At 50.9% G+C, this 22,006-nt stretch overlaps 1 protein-coding gene across 2 annotated transcripts in view; it reads left to right on the forward strand.

Annotated features, from left to right (window-relative positions):
* MATCAP1 (microtubule associated tyrosine carboxypeptidase 1) overlaps positions 1 to 22,006 on the forward strand; it is a 109,634-nt gene that overhangs the window by 40,246 nt on the left and 47,382 nt on the right. For both annotated transcript variants that reach the window (XM_075326285.1, XM_075326284.1), the window contains exon 2: positions 13,836 to 14,384. In XM_075326285.1, the coding sequence (XP_075182400.1) occupies positions 13,899 to 14,384 (486 nt within the window). In that variant the 5' untranslated portion in view covers positions 13,836 to 13,898. The remainder of the gene's footprint in view (positions 1 to 13,835; positions 14,385 to 22,006) is intronic.

Consider the following 22,006-nt stretch of genomic DNA (forward strand, 5'->3'; position numbering starts at 1 on the left):
CTCAGCTCCGGCCCTCATCAGCCACACGTGACCTTCAAGACACCAAACTTCCAAAGGTCCGTGTTGAGGACTTCCCAGTGCTGGAGAAGGATGGAGACTTGGACTCTTTCTTGACTGCTTTTGAACGGACTTGCTTGCAGCACCATCTGGACAAGGAGCAGTGGGCCAAATACCTGACCCCCCGTTTAAGGGGTAAGGCCCTGGATATCCTTGGGGACTTGCCTGCTGAGGCAGATCAGGGCTACGACACCATCAAGCGGGCCCTGATCCAACAGTACAACCTCACCCCAGAGTCCTACCGCAAGAAGTTCCGGAGCCTACAGAAGGGACCAAAGGACTCCTGGGCTGACCACAGGCGGGCACTTGCCCGAGCTGCCGACCACTGGACCCAAGGCCTGCAGCTTTCCACCGGACCGGAGATCCTGGACTTGTTCATCACGGAGCAACTCTTGTGGAACTGCCCTGAGGATCTCCGCCAGTTCATCCGAGACCAGAAGCCAAAGGGGTCCACGGCTACAGCTGCCCTGGCCGATGACTACACCAACAATCGGGCTCCTGAAGCCAGGAGAGCAGCCACCAGCAGCACCTGGAGAGGGGGTAAGATGAATTCTGCGACTGCCCCACCTGCCCCTAGACTGCAGGGGGTGTCCCCCTCAACTCCCCTCTCCAGGCCCGTGGCAGAACCAAGACGGTGCCACCAGTGCAACCTACCTGGACACTCCAAGGCCATGTGCCCTCAGCGTCCCAAGGCCCCGGCTCCGTCCCCGTCCCAAGGGCCGCCCAAGGTGTATTGTGTGGGTGGGGGTGGTGGTAGGTCCCTGGACAGCTTCCAACCTGTCACCGTCGGCCGGTCTGTGACCATAGGACTGCGAGACAGCGCCTCGGAGGTGACTCTGGTGCGGCCTGAGATGGTGTCCCCCCAAGACTTGATCCCTGGAAAAACCCTCGCTGTCTCCGGGATTGGAGGCATTGACCCGGCGCTGCCTGTTGCTGACATTTATGTGGACTGGGGCGCAGGGCGAGGGGTGAGGGAGGTGGGGGTAACTGATCGGATCCCCGCAAACGTGCTACTTGGGACAGATTTGGGGCAGATAACCTCCCAGTTTGGGCCCCAACCAAGGGCTGAACCTTCAGCCAGTACTGACATGCCTCCGGACAATGTTAATGTGTTATCTATGAATGATGTAAGGGAGGAGGGAGTGAACTCTGATATTTCTGCTTGCATAGACACCATAGACACACACACAGCTGCAGCTGTGACAGGGGAGGGGGTCAGAGAAAGGTGTGACAATGCCTCTACAAGTAATCAGCCTGTGAGCTGGGATCTGCTGCCCTCTGCAGGGATAAGCAGAGAGCAGGGTGCTGCAGGGGGAGGACCAGTGTGTGGGGTGGGGGCTACCACAGCAAATGTGGGGTCCCCAGAGATTTCACAGCGGGGTTCTGTTGCTGCAGGAGGGGAACAGGCAGGTGAGATTGGGGCCGGTCCAGGAGCGGAAGTGCTCCCAGGTAAGATCTCGGTGCATGGTTCCCCCACAACCGGGGTGTCAGGAAGCCAGGTAGGTCTGCCTGAACCGGCGACTTGGTCAGGAACGGAGGAGGAGCAGGCACGACCCACGGTCGCAGCGGCTGTGGCCGCTGTCACCCGCAGTGGGAGTGCTGGAAGCCAAGGGGCCTCCCGGAGGTCCGATAGCTCTTCCCCTTCTGACCAAGTGGCAGCCGAGTCAGGTGGAGGCCAGGACACAGGTCCCGGGGTACTGACCGAAGATGTGACAGTCTCGTCGATTCTGGCCACATCTAGTCAGGGGTTTCAGGCAGCGTTAGAAGCTGACGACAGCCTGAAAGCTCTAAAGGAGCAGGCGGCCCAGCCTCCCTCGGACTCGGACCCGGAGCGAGTGGTCTGGGACCAAGGACGGCTGTACCGGGCCACGGTCCAGCAGGGTTCACCGGAGGCGTGGCCCAGGGACCGACAGTTGGTGGTACCCTATCCGTTCCGGACGGAGTTGTTGCGGATCGCACATGAGATTCCGATGGCCGGACACCTAGGGATCGCTAAGCCCAAGGCCAGGTTAAACCAGCATTTCTACTGGCCAAAAATGGGGGCCGATGTGGCTGCCTACTGCCGTTCGTGTGAAACCTGTCAGAGAGTGGGGAAGGCGGGGCCACGCCCCAAAGCCCCACTGGTATCTCTGCCCATCATCGATGAGCCTTTCAGGAGGGTGGCTGTGGATCTGGTCGGCCCGCTGGCCATCCCCAGCAGCTCCGGGAAACGCTTCATACTGACGGTAGTGGACTATGCCACCCGGTACCCAGAAGCAGTGGCCTTGTCGTCCATTCGGGCTGACAAGGTGGCCACCGCATTGCTGGAGATTTTCTCCCGAGTGGGTTTTCCCCAGGAAATGCTCACTGACCGGGGGACCCAATTCATGTCCCAGCTGATGGAGGCCCTCTGTAAGCAAGTCCAGGTGCGACATCTGGTGGCCAGCCCGTACCATCCACAGACTAATGGCCTGTGCGAGCGGTTCAATGGCACCTTAAAGCAGATGCTTAAGATGTTGGTCGACTCCCATGGGCGTGACTGGGAGCGGTATCTCCCACACCTGTTATTTGCTTACCGGGAGGTTCCACAGGCCTCAACAGGATTCTCACCGTTTGAGCTCCTGTACGGGCGACGTGTGCGGGGCCCCCTGGCTCTGGTGAAAGAGGCTTGGGAAGGGGATTTGGCCACCCCTGGAGTGTCGGTTATCGAGTATGTCATGCGCTTCCGGGACAAAATGCAGGCCTTGACGCAACTGGTACACGACAATATGGCTCAAGCCCAGGCCGATCAGAAGCGTTGGTACGACCAGAACGCTTGTGAGAGGACCTACCAAGTGGGTCAAAAGGTGTGGGTACTGGTCCCCGTACCACAGGACAAGCTTCAGGCAGCCTGGGAAGGCCCATACCTCGTGTACCAGCAGCTCAACCCTGTGACGTACCTGGTCACCCTGGACCCTGCCCGTGGAAGGCGGAAGCCCTTCCATGTGAACATGATGAAGGCACATCATGAGCGGGAGGCATGTGCGCTCCCCGTGTGCAACCTGCCCGAGGAGGGAGAAGCGGAAACCCTCTTGGATATGCTAGCCCAGGTTAGGGCAGGCGGATCCATTGAGGATGTGGAGGTTGGCCACCAGCTCTTGGAGGACCAACGGTCCCAGCTGTGGGCCACCCTACACCCCTTCCGGGGGTTGTTTACCAACCAGCCCGGAAGGACTGACTTGGCTGTCCATCACGTGGACACTGGGGATCATCCCCCGATCCGGCGTTCAGCATATCGGGTCTCCCTGGAGGTGCAGCAACACATGCGCCAGGAGATTGACGAGATGCTGAAGCTGGGGGTGATCCAGGCATCCAACAGCGCTTGGGCCTCGCCTGTAGTCCTCGTCCCTAAGAAGGACCGAACCACTCGGTTCTGCGTGGACTACAGGGGGCTCAATGCTGTCACGGTCGCCGATGCGTACCCAATGCCACGCATCGATGACCTGCTCGATCAGTTGGCCGGGGCTCAGTACCTGACCATCATGGACCTGAGCCGGGGATATTGGCAGATCCCCCTGACTCGCAAGGCCAGGGAACGCTCTGCCTTTATTACCCCATTTGGACTGTACGAGTCCACGGTGATGCCATTCGGGATGAGGAATGCCCCTGCCACTTTCCAGCGGATGGTCAACACCCTGCTCAAGGGACTTGAAGGGTACGCGGCCGCGTACCTGGATGACATTGCCGTCTTCAGTCCCACCTGGGAAGATCACCTAGAGCATCTAGCACAGGTGCTCAGGCGGGTCCACCGGGCAGGTTTGACCATCAAGCCGGGCAAGTGTCAGCTGGCCATGAGCGAGGTCCAGTACCTCGGTCACCGGGTAGGCGGGGGAACACTGAAGCCCGAGCCTGAGAAAGTGGAGGCCATCGCATCCTGGCCCACCCCCAGGACCAAGAAGCAGGTGATGTCCTTCTTGGGGACCGCTGGGTACTATAGGAGGTTTGTTCCATGCTATAGTAGCCTGGCAAAGCCCCTGACGGACCTCACCAAGAAGAAGCTGCCCTCTGCAGTCGATTGGACAATGGACTGCGAGACAGCCTTCCGGGCCCTAAAGGACGCCCTGTCCAGCCCGCCCGTGCTACAGGCAGCCGACTTCACGCGGCCGTTTGTAGTACAGACCGACGCCAGTGACTTCGGCCTCGGTGCGGTGCTCAGCCAGGTGGACTCTGCGAGCCAAGAGCACCCAGTCTTGTACCTGAGCAGGAAGCTGTTACCGAGGGAAGTGGCCTATTCCACAATGGAGAAGGAGTGCCTGGCCATAGTGTGGGCCCTGCAGCGTCTGCAACCCTATCTATACGGGCGCCACTTCATCGTGGAGACGGACCACAACCCCCTCAGCTGGTTGCACACCGTCTCTGGGACGAATGGGCGACTGTTGCGATGGAGCCTTGCGCTCCAGCAATACAACTTCACCATTCGCCACAAAAGGGGCCGTGACCACGGTAACGCAGACGGGCTGTCCCGACAAGGAGAGGTCGCGGACGGGCGCACGGGGGAACACCGGAGTGTGCTGCCCCCTAGCGCCCTCAAAAGGGGGGAGGTGTGAGGTAAATCCGGAGATATGACGATAAATCATGATATTCAAGTTATGTCAGGAAGCCCTCTCCTGGTGTCACCCCCCCTTTCCTTCACACAACTTGTTTAGCAACCCATCCCATGGCCATCTCCTGTGATATGGAAATTAGGTGATGTGGGAACAAAGGACACAGGATGACTCCCTGCCGTCACCCTGTAACAAGAGTTGTATCTCATTATAAGGCTCTGGAACTAGCCAGACAGAACGACTCCAGTAAAAAATGGTTCATATCTCGCAAGCCATATTTCCGATAAATACGGCAACCATAAAAATGGTGTTTTCGCATGCGGACGATGCTGGCACACCTTTTTTATGGGAGCGGGAGCTTGGGAAATACCCCAGGCGTGATATCAGCCAATGTGGAACTAGTAGACAAGTCATGAAACCTCTCATTCTGTAGCTAAATTCATAACTGTCACAATGAGAGCATTGGCGTCCGCCTACGACGCTCCCAGGCCAAGTTATGGCCATATTCCATGTTGTGGATTTTGTCCATAACTCCAGCCAGGGGTGGAGCAGTGCTCCCTCTGAGGTCACGAAGGTAGGAGGGGACCTGGATTTGCCCAGGTTGATAACCCTACTTCGGCCATTTTCCAGGGTTCTTTCGCTGGGGGTCACGTGCAGGAAACATCTGTGGGAGTTCCTGGAAACCTGGTCTACAGCGCCCCCCTGTGGCCAGACGCACAAGGTAACTGATTGAATTGCATACCTGTCTGTAAACCATGCTTTATCTGTAACTGTACTCTGACATATGTATATTCTGTAGATTCCCTATTGTATATATTGTAGTTTCTAGTGTGCTTTAGGCTGATTAAATTATATAATTAATCTTGGGCTGTTCTGTTATCTCGATCTTGAATCCCACGTCTGTGTGTTCGGCTAATAGTTACCGTGAAGCGGTTGGTGGCAGCGAGTTTGTGCCAAGGATTATTGTGGGGAGGCCAGTGAGATTCGGGGAGATTTTATATATTCCGCCCGCGGAGGTCGGGGGAATATATACCCTACTCTCACCGGGGACCCTTCAATAATCGGCATAAGTAGTATAGCGGCCTCCTTGCTTATTGTCGGGCAATTCCATAATTGGCCTGACTATAAGAGGGGCGCTAGAGAGCGCGTCACGTGCTCTGTCTGTCGGTCGGGAGGTATAAAGGAGGGGTGACCCCCACTTGTTACCCCCCGATTGTGACGTACTGGTAGCCAGCGCGGGGGATTTCTGAGTGACCCCCCGGTGGTTTGTGACAATCCCTGTGTGTAATGACTCTATATAATAGATAGGAATAGATCCCTCTGCGTGTAATGGCTCTATATAATAGGAATAGATCCCTCTGCGTGTAATGGCTCTATATAATAGATAGGAATAGATCCCTCTGCGTGTAATGGCTCTATATATAATAGATAGGAATAGATCCCTCTGCGTGTAATGACTCTATATATAATAGATAGGAATAGATCCCTCTGTGTGTAATGACTCTATATAATAGATAGGAATAGATCCCTCTGTGTGTAATGACTCTATATATAATAGATAGGAATAGATCCCTCTGCGTGTAATGACTCTATATAATAGGAATAGATCCCTCTGCGTGTAATGACTCTATATATAATAGGAATAGATCCCTCTGCGTGTAATGGCTCTATATAATAGATAGGAATAGATCCCTCTGCGTGTAATGGCTCTATATAATAGGAATAGATCCCTCTGCGTGTAATGGCTCTATATAATAGATAGGAATAGATCCCTCTGCGTGTAATGGCTCTATATAATAGGAATAGATCCCTCTGCGTGTAATGGCTCTATATAATAGGAATAGATCCCTCTGCGTGTAATGGCTCTATATAATAGGAATAGATCCCTCTGCGTGTAATGGCTCTATATAATAGGAATAGATCCCTCTGCGTGTAATGGCTCTATATAATAGGAATAGATCCCTGTGTGTAATGACTCTATATAATAGGAATAGATCCCTCTGCGTGTAATGGCTCTATATATAAGATAGGAATAGATCCCTCTGTGTGTAATGACTCTATATATAATAGATAGGAATAGATCCCTCTGTGTGTAATGACTCTATATATAATAGATAGGAATAGATCCCTCTGTGTGTAATGACTCTATATAATAGATAGGAATAGATCCCTGTGTGTAATGACTCTATATAATAGATAGGAATAGATCCCTCTGCGTGTAATGACTCTATATATACTAGATAGGAATAGATCCCTCTGTGTGTAATGACTCTATATATAATAGATAGGAATAGATCCCTGTGTGTAATGACTCTATATAATAGATAGGAATAGATCCCTCTGCGTGTAATGACTCTATATAATAGATAGGAATAGATCCCTCTGTGTGTAATGACTCTTTATAATAGGAATAGATCCCTCTGCGTGTAATGACTCTATATAATAGATAGGAATAGATCCCTCTGCGTGTAGTGACTCTATATAATAGATAGGAATATATCCCTGTGTGTAATGACTCTATATATAATAGATAGGAATAGATCCCTCTGCGTGTAATGACTCTATATAATAGGAATAGATCCCTCTGCGTGTAATGACTCTATATATAATAGGAATAGATCCCTGTGTGTAATGACTCTATATAATAGATAGGAATAGATCCCTCTGCGTGTAATGACTCTATATAATAGATAGGAATAGATCCCTGTGTGTAATGACTCTATATAATAGATAGGAATAGATCCCTCTGCGTGTAATGACTCTATATAATAGATAGGAATAGATCCCTGTGTGTAATGACTCTATATAATAGATAGGAATAGATCCCTCTGCGTGTAATGACTCTATATAATAGATAGGAATAGATCCCTCTGCGTGTAATGGCTCTATATATAATAGATAGGAATAGATCCCTCTGCGTGTAATGGCTCTATATATAATAGATAGGAATAGATCCCTCTGCGTGTAATGACTCTATATATAATAGATAGGAATAGATCCCTCTGTGTGTAATGGCTCTATATATAATAGATAGGAATAGATCCCTCTGCGTGTAATGGCTCTATATATAATAGATAGGAATAGATCCCTCTGCGTGTAATGACTCTATATATAATAGATAGGAATAGATCCCTCTGTGTGTAATGACTCTATATAATAGATAGGAATAGATCCCTCTGTGTGTAATGACTCTATATAATAGATAGGAATAGATCCCTCTGCGTGTAATGACTCTATATATAATAGATAGGAATAGATCCCTCTGCGTGTAATGACTCTATATATAATAGATAGGAATAGATCCCTCTGCGTGTAATGACTCTATATATAATAGATAGGAATAGATCCCTCTGCGTGTAATGACTCTATATAATAGATAGGAATAGATCCCTCTGCGTGTAATGGCTCTATATAATAGATAGGAATAGATCCCTCTGCGTGTAATGGCTCTATATATAATAGATAGGAATAGATCCCTCTGCGTGTAATGACTCTATATAATAGATAGGAATAGATCCCTCTGCGTGTAATGGCTCTATATAATAGATAGGAATAGATCCCTGTGTGTAATGACTCTATATAATAGATAGGAATAGATCCCTTTGTGTGTAATGACTCTATATATAATAGATAGGAATAGATCCCGCTGTGTGTAATGACTCTATATATATAATAGGAATAGATCCCTCTGCGTGTAATGACTCTATATATAATAGATAGGAATAGATCCCTCTGCGTGTAATGACTCTATATAATAGATAGGAATAGATCCCTCTGCGTGTAATGGCTCTATATATAATAGATAGGAATAGATCCCTCTGCGTGTAATTGCTCTATATAATAGGAATAGATCCCTCTGCGTGTAATGGCTCTATATAATAGGAATAGATCCCTTTGTGTGTAATGACTCTATATAATAGATAGGAATAGATCCCTCTGCGTGTAATGACTCTATATATAATAGATAGGAATAGATCCCGCTGTGTGTAATGACTCTATATATAATAGGAATAGATCCCTCTGCGTGTAATGACTCTATATATAATAGATAGGAATAGATCCCTCTGCGTGTAATGACTCTATATATAATAGATAGGAATAGATCCCTCTGCGTGTAATGACTCTATATATAATAGATAGGAATAGATCCCTCTGCGTGTAATGGCTCTATATATAATAGATAGGAATAGATCCCTCTGCGTGTAATGGCTCTATATATAATAGATAGGAATAGATCCCTCTGTGTGTAATGACTATATAATAGATAGGAATAGATCCCTCTGCGTGTAATGACTCTATATAATAGATAGGAATAGATCCCTCTGCGTGTAATGGCTCTATATAATAGATAGGAATAGATCCCTGTGTGTAATGACTCTATATAATAGATAGGAATAGATCCCTCTGCGTGTAATGACTCTATATATAATAGATAGGAATAGATCCCGCTGTGTGTAATGACTCTATATATAATAGGAATAGATCCCTCTGCGTGTAATGACTATATATAATAGATAGGAATAGATCCCTCTGCGTGTAATGACTCTATATATAATAGGAATAGATCCCTCTGCGTGTAATGACTCTATATATAATAGATAGGAATAGATCCCTCTGCGTGTAATGGCTCTATATATAATAGATAGGAATAGATCCCTCTGCGTGTAATGGCTCTATATAATAGATAGGAATAGATCCCTCTGTGTGTAATGGCTCTATATAATAGGAATAGATCCCTGTGTGTAATGACTCTATATAATAGATAGGAATAGATCCCTCTGCGTGTAATGGCTCTATATATAATAGATAGGAATAGATCCCTCTGCGTGTAATGGCTCTATATATAATAGATAGGAATAGATCCCTCTGCGTGTAATGACTCTATATAATAGATAGGAATAGATCCCTCTGTGTGTAATGGCTCTATATAATAGGAATAGATCCCTGTGTGTAATGACTCTATATAATAGATAGGAATAGATCCCTCTGCGTGTAATTGCTCTATATAATAGTAATAGATCCCTCTGCGTGTAATGGCTCTATATAATAGATAGGAATAGATCCCTCTGCGTGTAATGGCTCTATATATAATAGATAGGAATAGATCCCTCTGCGTGTAATGACTCTATATAATAGATAGGAATAGATCCCTCTGCGTGTAATGGCTCTATATAATAGATAGGAATAGATCCCTGTGTGTAATGACTCTATATAATAGATAGGAATAGATCCCTTTGTGTGTAATGACTCTATATATAATAGATAGGAATAGATCCCGCTGTGTGTAATGACTCTATATATATAATAGGAATAGATCCCTCTGCGTGTAATGACTCTATATATAATAGATAGGAATAGATCCCTCTGCGTGTAATGACTCTATATAATAGATAGGAATAGATCCCTCTGCGTGTAATGGCTCTATATATAATAGATAGGAATAGATCCCTCTGCGTGTAATTGCTCTATATAATAGGAATAGATCCCTCTGCGTGTAATGGCTCTATATAATAGGAATAGATCCCTTTGTGTGTAATGACTCTATATAATAGATAGGAATAGATCCCTCTGCGTGTAATGACTCTATATATAATAGATAGGAATAGATCCCGCTGTGTGTAATGACTCTATATATAATAGGAATAGATCCCTCTGCGTGTAATGACTCTATATATAATAGATAGGAATAGATCCCTCTGCGTGTAATGACTCTATATATAATAGATAGGAATAGATCCCTCTGCGTGTAATGACTCTATATAATAGATAGGAATAGATCCCTCTGCGTGTAATGGCTCTATATATAATAGATAGGAATAGATCCCTCTGCGTGTAATGGCTCTATATATAATAGATAGGAATAGATCCCTCTGCGTGTAATGGCTCTATATATAATAGATAGGAATAGATCCCTCTGCGTGTAATGACTCTATATATAATAGATAGGAATAGATCCCCCTGCGTGTAATGACTCTATATAATAGATAGGAATAGATCCCTCTGTGTGTAATGGCTCTATATAATAGGAATAGATCCCTGTGTGTAATGACTCTATATAATAGATAGGAATAGATCCCTCTGCGTGTAATGGCTCTATATATAATAGATAGGAATAGATCCCTCTGCGTGTAATGGCTCTATATATAATAGATAGGAATAGATCCCTCTGCGTGTAATGACTCTATATAATAGATAGGAATAGATCCCTCTGTGTGTAATGGCTCTATATAATAGATAGGAATAGATCCCTCTGCATGTAATGACTCTATATAATAGATAGGAATAGATCCCTCTGCGTGTAATTGCTCTATATAATAGTAATAGATCCCTCTGCGTGTAATGGCTCTATATAATAGGAATAGATCCCTCTGCGTGTAATGGCTCTATATATAATAGATAGGAATAGATCCCTCTGCGTGTAATGACTCTATATATAATAGATAGGAATAGATCCCTCTGTGTGTAATGACTCTATATAATAGATAGGAATAGATCCCTCTGCATGTAATGACTCTATATAATAGATAGGAATAGATCCCTCTGCGTGTAATGGCTCTATATAATAGATAGGAATAGATCCCTGTGTGTAATGACTCTATATAATAGATAGGAATAGATCCCTCTGCGTGTAATGACTCTATATATAATAGATAGGAATAGATCCCTCTGCGTGTAATGACTCTATATATAATAGATAGGAATAGATCCCGCTGTGTGTAATGAATCTATATATAATAGGAATAGATCCCTCTGCGTGTAATGACTCTATATATAATAGATAGGAATAGATCCCTCTGCGTGTAATGACTCTATATATAATAGATAGGAATAGATCCCGCTGTGTGTAATTGCTCTATATAATAGGAATAGATCCCTCTGTGTGTAATGGCTCTATATAATAGGAATAGATCCCTGTGTGTAATGACTTTATATAATAGATAGGAATAGATCCCTCTGCGTGTAATTGCTCTATATAATAGTAATAGATCCCTCTGCGTGTAATGGCTCTATATAATAGATAGGAATAGATCCCTCTGCGTGTAATGGCTCTATATATAATAGATAGGAATAGATCCCTCTGTGTGTAATGACTCTATATAATAGATAGGAATAGATCCCTCTGCGTGTAATGGCTCTATATAATAGATAGGAATAGATCCCTGTGTGTAATGACTCTATATAATAGATAGGAATAGATCCCGCTGTGTGTAATGAATCTATATATAATAGGAATAGATCCCTCTGCGTGTAATTGCTCTATATAATAGGAATAGATCCCTCTGCGTGTAATGGCTCTATATAATAGGAATAGATCCCTCTGTGTGTAATGACTCTATATAATAGATAGGAATAGATCCCTCTGCGTGTAATGACTCTATATAATAGATAGGAATAGATCCCTCTGCGTGTAATGACTCTATATAATAGGAATAGATCCCTCTGCGTGTAATGACTCTATATAATAGATAGGAATAGATCCCTCTGTGTATATATGTGTATAGAGATGGCTCGGATATACACCCGTGTGCCTCCTTTTACTGTATATATGTGTATAGAGATGGCTCGGGTATACACCTGTGTGCTTCCTTTTTCTGTATATATGTGTATAGAGATGGCTCGGATATACACCTGTGTGCCTCCTTTTTTTGTATACATGTGTATAGAGATGGCTCGGGTATACACCCGTGTGCCTCCTTTTTCTGTATACGTGTGTATAGAGATGGCTCGGGTATACACCCGTGTGCCTCCTTTTTCTGTATATATGTGTATAGAGATGGCTCGGGTATACACCTGTGTGCTTCCTTTTTCTGTATATATGTGTATAGAGATGGCTCGGATATACACCTGTGTGCCTCCTTTTTTTGTATACATGTGTATAGAGATGGCTCGGGTATACACCCGTGTGCCTCCTTTTTCTGTATACGTGTGTATAGAGATGGCTCGGGTATACACCCGTGTGCCTCCTTTTTTCTGTATACATGTGTATAGAGATGGCTTGGATATACACCCGTGTGCCTCCTTTTTTCTGTATACATGTGTATAGAGATGGCTCGGATATACACCCGTGTGCCTCCTTTTTCTGTATACGTGTGTATAGAGATGGCTCGGATATACACCCGTGTGCCTCCTTTTTCTGTATATATGTGTATAGAGATGGCTCGGATATACACCCGTGTGCCTCCTTTTTCTGTATACATGTGTATAGAGATGGCTCGGATATACACCTGTGTGCCTCCTTTTTCTGTATACATTGTATAGAGATGGCTCGGGTATACACCCGTGTGCCTCCTTTTTCTGTATACATGTGTATAGAGATGGCTCGGATATACACCTGTGTGCCTCCTTTTTCTGTATACATGTGTATAGAGATGGCTCGGGTATACACCCGTGTGCCTCCTTTTTCTGTATATATGTGTATAGAGATGGCTCGGATATACAACCGTGTGCCTCCTTTTTCTGTATACATGTGTATAGAGATGGCTCGGATATACACCCGTGTGCCTCCTTTTTCTGTATACATGTGTATAGAGATGGCTCGGGTATACACCCGTGTGCCTCCTTTTTCTGTATATATGTGTATAGAGATGGCTCGGATATACACCCGTGTGCCTCCCTTTTTCTGTATACATGTGTATAGAGATGGCTCGGATATACACCCGTGTGCCTCCTTTTTCTGTATACATGTGTATAGAGATGGCTCGGGTATACACCCGTGTGCCTCCTTTTTCTGTATATATGTGTATAGAGATGGCTCGGATATACACCTGTGTGCTTCCCTTTTTCTGTATACATGTGTATAGAGATGGCTCGGATATACACCCGTGTGCCTCCTTTTTCTGTATACATGTGTATAGAGATGGCTCGGGTATACACCCGTGTGCCTCCTTTTTCTGTATATATGTGTATAGAGATGGCTCGGGTATACACCCGTGTGCCTCCTTTTTCTGTATATATGTGTATAGAGATGGCTCGGGTATACACCCGTGTGCCTCCTTTTTCTGTATATATGTGTATAGAGATGGCTCGGGTATACACCCGTGTGCCTCCTTTTTCTGTATACATGTGTATAGAGATGGCTCGGGTATACACCCGTGTGCCTCCTTTTTCTGTATATATGTGTATAGAGATGGCTCGGGTATACACCCGTGTGCCTCCTTTTTCTGTATATATGTGTATAGAGATGGCTCGGATATACACCTGTGTGCTTTCTTGCAGGTGGCTCCTGGTGGCTGTGTCTCCGCCGCTGGCTTCGGCTCGTTCACCCTCTGACGGGGGAGGATGGTGGTGGACGCCGCTCCCCGGGCCTATAACACAATGTCGTCTACCTCGCCTGAGAAGAAGTCCCCACAGATGAATGGCTATGGTGTACTGCCTCCAGGCTCCACTCAGCCGAGGTCTAGCAGGAGCCTGAGGTCTGCTCCGGTGGCCCAGCGGATGCTCTCGGGATGTCCCGGCTATATGGCTCCATGTGGTTGGATGCGTCGTAGTGAGAGCTCCTGCACATTGAACAGCGGCAGCTCCTCTCGGGGCAGAATGCGCCCTGCAGGATCCTTGCCATCCATCTGTAAGCCTGCTTCTGACCACAAGACTGTGAAGAAGACCTCCTGCCTCCTCGTCGCCCTGCGACCGACCAACGTGGATCAGGAACGCGATAAATTCTTCCTCTCCAACTACAGCTACAACCCACAGTTCCTATACGAGGAGCCCATGTGCCTCAGTGTAGTGGAGAAATACAGCCAGGCGTCCAGCCAGTTTCTGGAGCAGGTGAGTGATGGCACCATCCAAGGAGAAGATGGGGTGAGGGGGAGAGCTACCTGCAGCTGTTCACCTGTCAACCTCTGACAGCAGCAATTAGAGTGCCGGCATCGAGCGCCCTGTTCTGACCACTCATCAGCTCCTCCATGATGTATTTGCGGCGTGTCCAGGAGTTGCCCTGGTTGCCACGGTCTGTTGGAGACTCCTGTACCAGTGAAGGTGGCCAGGGTCTGCCGTAGACCTCGGTACCAGTCAAGGTGGCCGGGGTCTGCCGTAGACCTCGGTACCTGTCATGGTGGCTGGGGTCTGCCGTAGACCTCGGTACCAGTCGTGGTGGCCGGGCTCTGCCGTAGACCTCGGTACCAGTCGTGGTGGCCGGGCTCTGCCGTAGACCTCGGTACCAGTCATTGTGGCCGGGGTCTGCCGTAGACCTCGGTACCAGTCATGGTGGCCGGGGTCTGCCGTAGACCTCGGTACCAGTCATGGTGGCCGGGGTCTGCCGTAGACCTCGGTACCAGTCATGGTGGCCGGGCTCTGCCGTAGACCTCGGCACCAGTCATGGTGGCCGGGGTCTGCCGTAGACCTCGGTACCAGTCATGGTGGCCGGGCTCTGCCGAAGACCTCGATACCAGTCATGGTGGCCGGGGTCTGCCGTAGACCTCGGTACCAGTCATGGTGGCCGGGGTCTGCCGTAGACCTCGGTACCAGTCATGGTGGCCGGGGTCTGCCGTAGACCTCGGTACCAGTCATGGTGGCCGGGCTCTGCCGTAGACCTCGGTACCAGTCATGGTGGCTGGGCTCTGCCGTAGACCTCGGTACCAGTCATGGTGGCCGGGGTCTGCCGTAGACCTCGGTACCAGTCATGGTGGCCGGGCTCTGCCGAAGACCTCGGTACCAGTCATGGTGGCCGGGGTCTGCCGTAGACCTCGGTACCAGTCATGGTGGCTGGGGTCTGCCGTAGACCTCGGTACCAGTCATGGTGGCCGGGGTCTGCCGTAGACCTCGGTACCAGTCATGGTGGCCGGGGTCTGCCGTAGACCTCGGTACCAGTCATGGTGGCCGGGGTCTGCCGTAGACCTCGGTACCAGTCATGGTGGCCGGGGTCTGCCGTAGACCTCGGTACCAGTCATGGTGGCCGGGGTCTGCCGTAGACCTCGGTACCAGTCATGGTGGCCGGGCTCTGCCGAAGAACTCGGTACCAGTCATGGTGGCCGGGCTCTGCCGTAGACCTCGGTACCAGTCATGGTGGCCGGGCTCTGCCGTAGACCTCGGCACCAGGCATGGTGGCTCTCCTGCGGGGGGTCAGCTGGTATCTGGCATTATTTGTGCTACATGCAGCGGTACGCAGCTGTATCCTGCGGTATTGCTGTGTATAGTGACCGGACCATCGCAGGTTCATGGACCCTAAGGGAAGAGCGGCTCCAGTGAGAAGAGGGGAAAAGGTCTGAAAACTGTACTCTCTTGTTCCTGAGGTGTCGCTGCGTCACACGTCTGATCGATCAAACTCGACTTTTAATTTACCTAATCAGTAACTGGAGGAAAGTGTAATGCCAGAACTGGGGGGAGGGGGGGTTTGGTTGCCATAACATCTCAAAAAATGCAGTAGGATGGGATGAAAACATGATGTCCTCACAAAATATCATCAATGAAAACCTCAGGAAAAAACCCGGCTGCACCAGGCGCCGTCACTGGTGGGGGAGCGCCACCCGCAGCATCACTGGCAGGGGAGGGCCACCCACAGCATCACCGGCAGGGGGGACGTCACTGGCGGGGGAGCGCCACTCGCAGCATCATGGGGGGGGGGGGGGGGGTCGTCACTGGCAGGGGACATCACCCGCAGCATCGTGGGGGGGTCGTCACCTGCAGCATCACCGGCAGGGGGGACGTCACTGGCAGGGGAGCGCCACTCGCAGCATCATGGGGGGGGGGGGGTCGTCACCTGCAGCATCACCGGCAGGGGGTCGTCACTGTTGGGAATGATCACCGTCCGGGGGGTGTCCCAGTGGGGGAGCTCCACCCATAACATCACTGGCGGGGGAGTGGGGGGGTCACCGACACCAGAAACCCTGGCACTAGAGCAGGGGTCTCAAACTCGGCTGGGTGTATGGGCCGCACACAGGAAAAAAATAATTTGAGGGGCCGCATTCCTTTCAGGACAAAGTGACATTGGTAGTGGTACCACTTTTTCTTTCTATACACCCTTACATCACTGTTTTTGAACATTTTTCATTTGTCCATTATAACAAATGTGTGTCTGTGTAATATATCTCTACACACACTTTTTTTTTTTTTACATTTTTTCCCCTTTTTGTAAGTAATACAATTTTACAATATCCACCGCATAGTAATTTTGGCCAACATCTTATAGTAATGTGCCCCATCTTGTTTCCCATTCTGTAAAAATGTGCGCATCCTTGTCCCCTTGTAGCAATGTTCCCCAGCCTCAGCTCACACACACACACCCTGTGCAGCCTCAGCTCACACACACACACCCTGTGCAGCCTCAGCTCACACACACACACACCCTGTGCAGCCTCAGCTCACACACACACACACACACACACACACCCTGTGCAGCCTCAGCACACACACACACACACACACACCCTGTGCAGCCTCAGCTCACACACACACACACACCCTGTGCAGCCTCAGCTCACACACACACACACACACACCCTGTGCAGCCTCAGCTCACACACACACACCCTGTGCAGCCTCAGCTCACACACACACACCCTGTGCAGCCTCAGCTCACACACACACACCCTGTGCAGCCTCAGCTCACACACACACACCCTGTGCAGCCTCAGCTCACACACACACACCCTGTGCAGCCTCAGCTCACACACACACCCTGTGCAGCCTCAGCTCACACACACACACCCTGTGCAGCCTCAGCTCACACACACACACCCTGTGCAGCCTCAGCTCACACACACACACCCTGTGCAGCCTCAGCTCACACACACACACCCTGTGCAGCCTCAGCTCACACACACACACACTGTGCAGCCTCAGCTCACACACACACACCCTGTGCAGCCTCAGCTCACACATACACACCCTGTGCAGCCTCAGCTCACACACACACACACACCCTGTGCAGCCTCAGCTCACACACACACACACACCCTGTGCAGCCTCAACTCACACACACACACACCCTGTGCAGCCTCAGCTCACACACACACACCCTGTGCAGCCTCAGCTCACACACACACCCCCTGTGCAGCCTCAGCTCACACACACACCCTGTGCAGCCTCAGCTCACACACACACCCTGTGCAGCCTCAGCTCACACACACACACACCCTGTGCAGCCTCAGCTCACACACACACACCCTGTGCAGCCTCAGCTCACACACACACACCCTGTGCAGCCTCAGCTCACACACACACACACACACACACACCCTGTGCAGCCTCAGCTCACACACACACACACACACACACACCCTGTGCAGCCTCAGCTCACACACACACACCCTGTGCAGCCTCAGCTCACACACACACACACCCTGTGCAGCCTCAGCTCACACACACACACACACACACACCCTGTGCAGCCTCAGCTCACACACACACACACACACACACCCTGTGCAGCCTCAGCTCACACACACACACACACACCCTGTGCAGCCTCAGCTCACACACACACACCCTGTGCAGCCTCAGCTCACACACACACACACACACACACACACCCTGTGCAGCCTCAGCTCACACACACACACCCTGTGCAGCCTCAGCTCACACACACACACCCTGTGCAGCCTCAGCTCACACACACACCCTGTGCAGCCTCAGCTCACACACACACACCCTGTGCAGCCTCAGCTCACACACACACACCCTGTGCAGCCTCAGCTCACACACACACACCCTGTGCAGCCTCAGCTCACACACACACACCCTGTGCAGCCTCAGCTCACACACACACACCCTGTGCAGCCTCAGCTCACACACACACACCCTGTGCAGCCTCAGCTCACACACACACACCCTGTGCAGCCTCAGCTCACACACACACACCCTGTGCAGCCTCAGCTCACACCACACACACACCCTGTGCAGCCTCAGCTCACACACACACACACACCCTGTGCAGCCTCAGCTCACACACACACACACACCCTGTGCAGCCTCAGCTCACACACACACACACACCCTGTGCAGCCTCAGCTCACACACACACACACACCCTGTGCAGCCTCAGCTCACACACACACACACACCCTGTGCAGCCTCAGCTCACACACACACACACACACCCTGTGCAGCCTCAGCTCACACACACACACACACCCTGTGCAGCCTCAGCTCACACACACACACCCTGTGCAGCCTCAGCTCACACACACACACCCTGTGCAGCCTCAGCTCACCACACACACACACTGTGCAGCCTCAGCTCACACACACACACCCTGTGCAGCCTCAGCTCACACATACACCACCCTGTGCAGCCTCAGCTCACACACACACACACCCTGTGCAGCCTCAGCTCACACACACACACACCCTGTGCAGCCTCAACTCACACACACACACACCCTGTGCAGCCTCAGCTCACACACACACACCCTGTGCAGCCTCAGCTCACACACACACACCCTGTGCAGCCTCAGCTCACACACACACCCTGTGCAGCCTCAGCTCACACACACACCCTGTGCAGCCTCAGCTCACACACACACACACCACGGCCTGCCCCCCCTGCAGCCTCAGCTCACACACACACACCCTGTGCAGCCTCAGCTCACACACACACACCCTGTGCAGCCTCAGCTCACACACACACACACACACACACCCTGTGCAGCCTCAGCTCACACACACACACACACACACACACACCCTGTGCAGCCTCAGCTCACACACACACACCCTGTGCAGCCTCAGCTCACACACACACACACCCTGTGCAGCCTCAGCTCACACACACACACAAACACACACCCTGTGCAGCCCTCAGCTCACACACACACACACACACACACCTGTGCAGCCTCAGCTCACACACACACACACACCCTGTGCAGCCTCAGCTCACACACACACACACACACACACACACCCTGTGCAGCCTCAGCTCACACACACCCTGTGCAGCCTCAGCTCACACACACACACCCTGTGCAGCCTCAGCTCACACACACACACACCCTGTGCAGCCTCAGCTCACACACACACACACCCTGTGCAGCCTCAGCTCACACACACACACACACCCTGTGCAGCCTCAGCTCACACACACACACACCCTGTGCAGCCTCAGCTCACACACACACACACCCTGTGCAGCCTCAGCTCACACACACACACACACCCTGTGCAGCCTCAGCTCACACACACACACACACACACCCTGTGCAGCCTCAGCTCACACACACACACACCCTGTGCAGCCTCAGCTCACACACACACACACACACCCTGTGCAGCCTCAGCTCACACACACACACACACACCCTGTGCAGCCTCAGCTCACACACACACACACACACACACACCCTGTGCAGCCTCAGCTCACACACACACACACCCTGTGCAGCCTCAGCTCACACACACACACACCCTGTGCAGCCTCAGCTCACACACACACACACCCTGTGCAGCCCTCAGCTCACACACACACACACACCCTGTGCAGCCTCAGCTCACACACACACACACACCCTGTGCAGCCTCAGCTCACACACACACACACACACACACACCCTGTGCAGCCTCAGCTCACACACACACACCCTGTGCAGCCTCAGCTCACACACACACACCACTGTGCAGCCTCAGCTCACACACACCCACCCTGTGCAGCCTCAGCTCACACACACCCACCCTGTGCAGCCTCAGCTCACACACACCCACCCTGTGCAGCCTCAGCTCACACACACCCACCCCTGTGCAGCCTCAGCTCACACACACACCCACCCTGTGCAGCCTCAGCTCACACACACCCACCCTGTGCAGCCTCAGCTCACACACACACACCCTGTGCAGCCTCAGCTCACACACACACACACCCTGTGCAGCCTCAGCTCACACACACACACACCCTGTGCAGCCTCAGCTCACACACACACACACACCCTGTGCAGCCTCAGCTCACACACACACACACCCTGTGCAGCCTCAGCTCACACATACACACCCTGTGCTGCCTCAGCTCACACATACTACACCCTGTGCTGCCTCAGCTCACACATACACACCCTGTGCAGCCTCAGCTCACACATACACACCCTGTGCAGCCTCAGCTCACACACACACACCCCCACCCTGTGCAGCCTCAGCTCACACACACACACCCCCACCCTGTGCAGCCTCAGCTAAAACACACCCCCCCCCACCCTGTGCAGCTCAGCTCACACACACACACACACACACACACACACACACACACACACACACACACTGTGCAGCCTCAGCTAACACACACACACACACACACACACACCCTGTGCAGCCTCAGCTAACACACACACACACCCTCCACCCTGTGCAGCCTCAGCTAACACACACACACACACACCACACACCCTGTGCAGCCTCAGCTAACACACACACACACACCCACCCTGTGCAGCCTCAGCTAACACACACACACACACACACACACCCCCACCCTGTGCAGCCTCAGCTCACACACACACACCCCCCCCCACCCTGTGCAGCCTCAGCTCACACACACACACACCCACCCTGTGAAGCCTCAGCACACACACACACACACACACACCCCTGTGCAGCCTCAGCTCACACACACACACACACACACACACACCCCCTGTGCAGCCTCAGCTAACACACACACCCCACCCTGTGTAGCCTCAGCTCACACACCCCCACCCTGTGCAGCCTCAGCTAACACACACCCCCCACCCTGTGCAGCCTCAGCTAACACACACCCCCCCACCCTGTGCAGCCTCAGCTAACACACACCCCCCCACCCTGTGCAGCCTCAGCTAACACACCAGCCCCCCCCACCTGTGCAGCCTCAGCTAACACACACACACAGACACACACACACACACACGCACACCCACCCTGTGCAGCCTCAGCTCACACACACCCCGCCCCCACCCTGTGCAGCCTCAGCTCACACACACACACCCTGTGCAGCCTCAGCTCACACACACACACCCCTCCCCACCCTGTGCAGCCTCAGCTCACACACACACACACACACACACACACACAGCCTGTGCAGCTTCAGCTAACACACACACACACACACACCCACCCTGTGCAGGCTCAGCTCACCCCCCCCCCCCCCGTGCAGCCTCAGCTAACACCCCCCCCACCCTGTGCAGCCTCAGCTAACACACACACACACACACACACACGCACACACACCCTGTGCAGCCTCAGCTCACACCCCCCCCCCCACCCTGTGCAGCCTCAGCTCACCCCCCCCCCCCCCTGTGCAGCCTCAGCTCACACACACACACACCACACCCTTCCTGTGCAGCTTCAGCTAACACACACACACACACACCCCCCCCACCCTGTGCAGGCTCAGCTCACCCCCCCCCCCCCGTGCAGCCTCAGCTATCACACACACCCCCCCCCGTGCAGCCTCAGCTAACACACACACCCCCCACCCTGTGCAGCCTCAGCTA

The sequence above is a fragment of the Anomaloglossus baeobatrachus genome, chromosome 10, assembly GCF_048569485.1.
Source record: "Anomaloglossus baeobatrachus isolate aAnoBae1 chromosome 10, aAnoBae1.hap1, whole genome shotgun sequence".
NCBI classification, from domain to species: Eukaryota; Metazoa; Chordata; class Amphibia; order Anura; family Aromobatidae; genus Anomaloglossus; species Anomaloglossus baeobatrachus.